Raw genomic sequence first — 8,200 nt, 5'->3', positions numbered from 1 at the left:
ACGCCAGAGACAGCAGACCACATAATCTTACACTGTCCTGTGACGAGATTGGCCGGAGGTTTCGAGGCTTTCCTCAACTGCCGTGAAGCATTTAAAGACTGGCTGGAGACATCCAGCGTGGAGATGTAGCCCTACGCTACTACTAATATTCACCATAGGTAATTTAAATTGTGCTGTTTGAAGTTTCCCTTTACAAATAATAGGATTCAATAATCTGATGTCACATCCGCCCAGCACGAATAGCTTGGTTCTAAACAAAGAAAATCGATATGTTTTATTCTTTATGCTGGCTAGAACTTTTTCACATGTCGTGTGATCAGAATGTATAAAAGTCAAAACATGATCAGATTCATAATGTTTTTCTTCTCTGGATACACTTTTATGCTCATCTGAGAAGTATTTCATAAGGGTGTCCACTATTGTTCCGATAGTTTAGAATCAGTTACTAAGTTACTATGCGTCATTACGAGGGAAGTGACGTCACGACTGTTGAACCCTATTGATTGATCTTTAGAAATGGTTGGATATGGTCCAAGTGGTGAATGTAGATCCTTTCAGGGTCAAGGGTTAACCTTGGCTGCTCAATGGTTCTGTGTTGTCAATGACAACGATCAAACAATTCTGGCTCCAGTATGTCTATGACTTAAACATTACATATATATGGCCCCAATCAACTCGGGTGAAAATGAGTACCTGACTTTAGATGATTAAGGATATTGTAAGAGTGCTCGGCTAGAACAAAAAGTATTCAAAACCGTCGACTTGCACTGTATAAAAAAGGAAATTTCGGTTCTACGGAACCTTGTTAAGGGATAAATGAGGTGTATGAGAATTGCCAATCCGTGGAAATGGGCTTTATCAATGTTCACATTGAAGTAGGAATTTATATTACTATGCTTGGTGAAGCTGGTGATATAATATCCTCTTCATTCAAGGGATGCTATTCAATCCTATATTCGTTAATGAAAACATTTACTGAATTACGTCCCTTGTTTAATTTTGTTTTTCAGATTTTGCATACTCAACTCTTTGAGTTAAGATTTCTTTTTGAACGTCATTAAACAAAACAAAGGACAGAAAGGTAAATACATTAAAAAACAAACAGGAATAAACAACGAAAAAAAAAAGAAAAAAAACAAAGCAAACTTTATTTCCACTTTTAAGTGCATATTTTTAGCTGAATATTTGATGCATAGAACAGCTTGGCATTTTTTAAAAGACCGTTTATGACATTTTTCTGCGTCTTGTTTGGCATTTTTTTTATTTGATGTAATTAATCTGGCAATTCTTTTCCACAGAAGTTGACAAATTCCAACGTCAGACCTGCAAAATGTAAGCTTGAGAATACTCTGTTATTATAATTATTTTTTTTGACACTGATATCATGGCAACACAAAGCCTATGGGCTGACAGGTTAGACCAATCATTATTTCGCGGATTTAATCCTAAGAATAAAAAGATCTGGCACATTTTTTAACCGAATCAATTCCGACTATCTAGCATTTATTTCCCTATTATTCTGCGGGCTGTTTTGCTACTCGGTTTCTCATGTCATGGAATGGAGAGGTTTAACGGTTTGCTCTTTTCTTTCTGTCTGGTGGTAACGTCCTGTAGAATAAAGGCGATATTATTGATATAGAGCAGTATAATTAGGTGCCCCAAAACGTAAACAAAGGTCTAGAAGCACATGGCAAACCACATGTTCCTGTCTTGACAGCTCACGTTCCAATGTAAATTATAGAAAAAAATAACCTTTAAAATTTGGCTGCTAGGTGGCAAAAGAAACACATATTCATAAATACTCGATCATGCATCAAATAATGTCTAGATATGGATATTTTATGGAACAAAAGGTAAAATTTATCAAAAGTTACAGTCTATCTATTTTTAGACCAGAGCAAATTATTGCTCTGGTGTGAACAAGACGAGAACTATTCGGAGCCTGATTTTCAGAATAATTAAGTCTTATATTATTATTTCTGCAACTGTTAGATTTTATGTAAACATATTTTCAATACTGAAAGTGTATTGCCTACAACTCAAACTACAAAATTGGAAGACCTATATTGTGCGTAAATTTTTCCGGTCCCTAACGAAAATCACTAGCAACTTGTTATTGTTTACGTTTGGGGCACCTAATTATACTGCTCTATATGTACACATTTTACAACAATGACATTGGAACTAAATGTTGGATCGAAACTTGAAAATAAAACAATTAATTATTGAATAGCGAAGCCATTTTATTTGCTGGAATCTAAAGACAGCTTACTTAAAGTAAAAGAGCCAATAAATGAATGAATAAATAAATATATAGATAAATAATAATAATAATAATAATAATAATAATAATAATAATAATAATAATAATAATAATAATAATAATAATAATAATAATAATAATAATAGTAATAATAGTAATAATAGTAATAATAATAATAATAATAATAATAATAATAATAATAATAATAATAATAATAATAATAATAATAATAATAAATAATAATAATAATAATAAAGATAATAAAATTCCCTTTATTCATCCCTAAGGAGAATTTTTTCTTTAGGATCTATTCCAAGGGAATACTGGAACAGCTAAGGCCACACAGAGCGGCGGGTAGTCGAACTCGGTGCCTTTCGGGTACGAAGAAAAGAGAGAGAGAGAGAGAGAGAGAGAGAGAGAGAGAGAGAGAGAGAGAGAGAGAGAGAGAGAGAGAGAGAGAGAGAGAGAGAGAGAGATCATATTATATATGATTTAATCAAATAATCAGATTATACATGAAAGAGATTTTCCAAACAAGGTTGACTCGATTTTTCTTATTTTTATATTTTCAAAAAAAAAAAAAAAATTTTTTTTAATGTTTGAGATCTTCCCTCCATTATCGAAATTGTGACGCCGAAACGGCAAATGGATTATTTTGATGTTAAAAATAAATTTTGTAGTTGTCCAAATACTTATTTAATTTTGGATCAATTTTTTGTACGATTTTCTGAAGACGAAAGGTGTAGTTTTTTAAAGGGTTAAAAAAAAAAAAAGTGATAAGAACTAGAATCAAAGTGATTAAAGTTGCTAGAAGTTGTGGGCTGTTAAAAGTAATTAGCAACAATGAATGTAACAACGTTAAAAAAATTTCATAATAAAGCAAAGACGAAATGTTTCGGGCTCAAAACCCTTCTTCAGGCAAAAAACTTCGGTTTTCTAAATCACTGAAGAAGGATTTTGAGCCCGAAACGATCCGTGTTTTTTTGTTTTTTTTTTGTTTTGTGGTTGGCTGAAGAGGGGTTTTGAGCCCAGGGAGTTTGGAACCAGAGCAGAGGACGATGTGAGATCACGGCTTTGCGTATTGTCACTATCCGGGATTTCCGTAAATTGATGTTGTGTAAATGTTGCTGCTCGAAGCTCGAAGAAATAAATAATAACGTGAAGTTGAATGTAAGCTTCAATTTAATTACAAAAGCAGATGAAATGAACGTTTCGGGTTTCCCCTTTATCAACAAAACAGGATGAATGAAACACATACAGATGAATGAGATTGTGGTGTTTCATTCATCCTGTTTTGTTGATAACGGGGAAACCCGAAACGTTCATTTGATCTTTTTTTGTAATTAAATTGAAGCTTACATTCAACTCTTCACGTTATCATTTATTGTAAATTGATGTTGAATCATACAATACCTTACGGATAGCCTTGTCCCCCTTATACCAACGTCCGTCTTTTCCTTTGATGCTACACTCCTCGCTGTGGGTTGTTGGAAAACAAAAGGGAGTCGTTTTTCATTGATTAAATTGTTTTGTTTAGTTTTTAAGGGTTTTACGGCGCTTGCAACACATTGAGGTTATATCAGCGCCAGTAAAAAGGAAGAAAATGGGATAGTCTAGAGTTACACATAAAGCACCCAAGAAAAAGGTAAGACATAGGGGAACTGGGAACAAATAGGGATCAGATGTAGATTCTAAGAGCACACTATCAAAGTACTTAGTTTGAGATCACCAATAAGTCTCATCCGGACACAAGCACAAAATCCAACAAAGAGGAATACACTCAAATGCTTACATTATACATTCAAAATAACAAATATAATAATACATTACAGAGATATGTGTCACAGTAAAGGTTGTTCACAATTATCTTATTAAATTTTATTTTATTTAGAACTGAATTCATCTCACTCCAGTTATATTTCGGTTGGCTTAGATAAACTTTACCTTCTAATATTAGATCGTCTTTCCTTTTATAGCCTTCCCTCGAATTAATTTCTAATTAGTGAATACTTTTCGTTCTACATTCTGTCACGTAGCCACTTATTATAAAAGCTGATAGGTCTAACATTCGACACTCACTTTCTCTCCACAATCTATGCCGGACGGCCAGTCGCTCTATTCCTATATATATATTGTAAGATTTTTATCTTTTGGGACTTTGTAGATATTATATCTACACCATTAAGACGCCGGAGCTTTTAACTTTGATTGTATAACCTTCAAGGATCAAACCCAAGCCCGCTGTACTACACTATAACCTCTTACCAATTGCCTGGAAGTGGAATTTTACGAGTCCAATCCTGTTATCAGAGGAATAGATCATCCAAGCCCATCAACTGCCTGGAAACGTAACTTATGAACCTGACATATTATCATAAGTTACGTAAAATATTCATATCTCTATTTGTAACTGCCACGATCACTGTTTATCTCTTTTAATTAAATTTCATCATTATTTTATTTCATTGTAAACAAATCGTTAATTGTTTTTCATTTATAGTAACTAGTAAATTCTGGGGCCTCATTCTAAATATATCTTTATGCATAGTCGAGTAGCTCTTTACTCACTTGAGACTATGACATTTTGGAGGGGACACATATAAAGAATTGAATTTATTTAGTTACTTATATCTATTTCATCTAACTTTAAAGTTTAAATGGTAAAACTCTTAATTGCCCCATTTGATCATATTTTAATTGAACTCCCTATTTACAGGATTAATTTTTTTTTCTTTTTCATTTCTTCATTTAAAGGGAATAGCAATTTATCCATTCATTCTTTCATTCAAATTGAATAGCATTTTATTGATTCATTCCTTCATTCATTTATTCATTTATAAATTATTCATTCATTCATTGCTCATTCATTTATTCATTCATTCATTCATTCATTCATTCATCCATTCATTCGTTTATTCACTCATTTATCCAATCATTCATACATTTATTCCTCCCTTCATTCTTTCATTCATACATTATCCATTTATTCATTCATCTATTCACTCAGTTTTTCATTCATTCATTCATTCCTTGTCTACTTTGTTATTATATCACTCTTTTCATTTTGTTGTTTGCCTCATTCATGAATTGTTTTCAATAGGTTTACATTCCATAACGATTCATTCACCTGTCATCCAATCACACAGTGTTGTGAACACATTTTGTAACTATTGTAAATCTTACGATATTTTATTGTTTTGTATTTCAGACATCACTGTTAAACACTCTTCAATGCCTAATTACAATTGTTGAACAACCATTGAACAAGAGAGAGGTCCCAGCCACGAACTGAGTTGGTAAATATATCCTTCATTATTCTCTTTTACATGAGTTGGGCATCACATAGTAACTATAGACATCGTGATTTGTTTTGCATAGTGATTTGTTTTAAATGCATTTTTGGCATATTACTGTTACCGAAAACCACTTATATATTATGTTCTGAAAAGTCTTTAAAAACTAAATAATGATAAAAGGAGTCTACTAGCCGTCGTGTTATATTTAGTGATAGATAACTTGGGATTATTTTGGCATCCTATTATTGTTATCATACTCTAGTATATTAGCGTCATTGCGAATAATTGTACACAAACTAACGACGAGTCACACACATTGGTGATACATTTTTCGTAGTAACATAGTTTAGAGTACACGCGATTGACACATTGTTATTGACACAAGTCATAATAACTCCGCATTGTATTGACACATTGCTTTATAAGATATAACGATAAAAGGCATCAAATTCAACATACATAATAAGTTGAAATAAGAGAGAGAGATTTCTAAAAATAGAACAGTTCATTCCAGTAAGTGTAAATAAATAAAACAGTCAGTAACAGTATCCTGTCAATATAATATATATAAAATATCGTAACTAATTTATTGCAACATGGAAGCATATAAAAGATACTTAAGTCTCGCAAAGGACTTAGAAATACCCCAGGAAAGAATATTTTCATGGTGCGAAGAGAAAGTAAAAGAAGAAAAAGAACATGAAGAAAGAATTCGTAGAGAAGAAAATGAAGAAAGAATTCGTAAAGAAGAAAAAGAACACGAAGAAAGAATTCGTAGAGAAGAAAATGAAGAAAGAATTCGTAAAGAAGAAAAAGAACACGAAGAAAGAATTCGTAGAGAAGAACATGAAGAAAGAATTCGTAGAGAAGAAAAAGAACACGAAGAAAGAATACATAAGGAAGAACGAGAAGAAAGAGTCCAAGAAAGGGAACTAAAAAGACAAATAGCTTTAGCAGAAGAAGAAACCAAAAGGACCCAAATGATGCTGGAAATTGAAAAAAACAAAAACCGGTCATGAAAGAAAACATAATAATAGTGATGAATTTTTCGTAAAACTTCCACGCATGCCAACATACGATGAACGCTCAGACTGTTTAGAATCCTTCTTACACCGATTCGAAGTTCAGGCTAAAGGTTATCGTTGGCCAGAAAGCAAATGGGCCACAGCCTTGATTAACTGCTTATCTGGAGAACCGCTAAAAGTTTTCTATACCTTAACAACTGAAGATGCAGATGATTATGGTAAAATTAAAGACGCTCTACTAAAAAGATTTAGATTAACAGAAGATGGTTACCAGGAAAGGTTTCACACTGCAAAACCGGAAAGTGGAGAAGACTTTAATACATTCGTGAACCGAATTACTCAATTTCTAAATCGGTGGCTTGAGTTGGCAAACGTAAAACAAGACGACTTTGCAGGCCTTTACTATCTCACGCTGAAGAATCGAATCTATCAAGCTTGCAACCCAGATTTAGTCGCATTCTTTAAAGAGAGAAAGCCAGAAAACTTGGACAAATTAAAAATCTACGCAGAAAACTTTAACAGCGCACATCCATTGACACCCCTTAGCAGAACATTGAAGGAACCATACTACGCTGCTGCTGCTCAGAGTCCAGGTACACCTAAAGTTCAATACTCAAATAGAACGAGCCGATCAATCACTCGGAACACGCAAGTGAAACAAGATGATCATAGTACCAAACCATGGAACAAACAGTTCAATAGAGACCATAGCCGACCCTATCAAAACAAAACAAGAAATAGCACTGACAATAATACTGAGTATAAGAAAACCAACAAACCTATAATTAAATGTCAATATTGTGGAATGAAAGGCCACACAGCAGACAAATGTTACAAAATCGTGGGATATCCAAAAGAAACTGCAAATGCATCACTCCAAACAGGTGTAAACAATCAGACACGAGTAATGTCAGGAGAAAATATAAATGTGTATTGCGTGAAAGGTATGTCACTTTTAACACAAACTCACAAATCAGGATCGCTATTTTTTTGTGAAGGCAAAGCTAATGGAACTGATTGCAAAATATTGAGAGACACAGGATGCAGTACAGTAGGAATAAAAGCATCTTTGATCAATGACGAAGACAAAACTGGAAAAACGGTACAATGCATCACATTCAGTGGCACAGTCGAAACCTTTGAAACAGCTAACGTGTACATAGAAACCCCATACTATACAGGAATAGTGGAATGCTGTATACTTCCCAACCCCGTCGCTGATGTTATTGTTGGCAATATAAAAGGTCTTAAAGACAACCCAACAGATGTAAAAGAATGGTCATTAACCCAAGAAACAGCTTGTCTAGCAGAAACAAGAAAGATGACTAAGACAACAGAGAAGCCAATGACTATTTCTCTTGAACCACAACAATTTGACAGGAACACGTTCATAGAAGAACAGAAAAAGGACCCGACTTTAACTTCATATTTCAATATCGCAAACAAAGGGACGAAATCAAAAGTTGAATACATCATTGAAAAAGATATTCTGTTCAGGTTACATAGGAAAAGAAACAAAATAGCTAAACAACTGGTCACGCCGAGTATTTACAGAAACAAAATCCTTGGAATAGCGCACGATTCAATAACTTCTGGACATCTTGGGAGCTCTTCCA

At 33.5% G+C, this 8,200-nt stretch overlaps 1 protein-coding gene across 2 annotated transcripts in view; it reads right to left on the bottom strand.

Moving 5' to 3' along the window:
• Positions 1–1,135: 1,135 nt before the first annotated feature.
• Positions 1,136–8,200, bottom strand: part of LOC144980512 (uncharacterized) — a 245,036-nt gene continuing 237,971 nt past the window's right edge. The window contains exons 19-20 of one of the 2 annotated variants that reach the window (XM_078928149.1): positions 3,677–3,740; positions 1,136–1,608 (exon numbers count right to left, since the gene is read on the bottom strand). In XM_078928149.1, the coding sequence (XP_078784275.1) occupies positions 1,552–1,608; positions 3,677–3,740 (121 nt within the window). In that variant the 3' untranslated portion in view covers positions 1,136–1,551. The remainder of the gene's footprint in view (positions 1,609–3,676; positions 3,741–8,200) is intronic. The other variant, XM_078928150.1, reaches the window with a different exon arrangement.

This window comes from Berghia stephanieae, chromosome 10 (genome assembly GCF_034508935.2).
Source record: "Berghia stephanieae isolate SIO BIC M18660-M18661 chromosome 10, UCSD_Bste_1.3, whole genome shotgun sequence".
Lineage (NCBI taxonomy): Eukaryota > Metazoa > Mollusca > Gastropoda > Nudibranchia > Aeolidiidae > Berghia > Berghia stephanieae.
The sequence above is the reverse complement of the archived record's forward strand: the minus strand, read 5'-3'. Positions and strand labels throughout refer to the sequence as shown.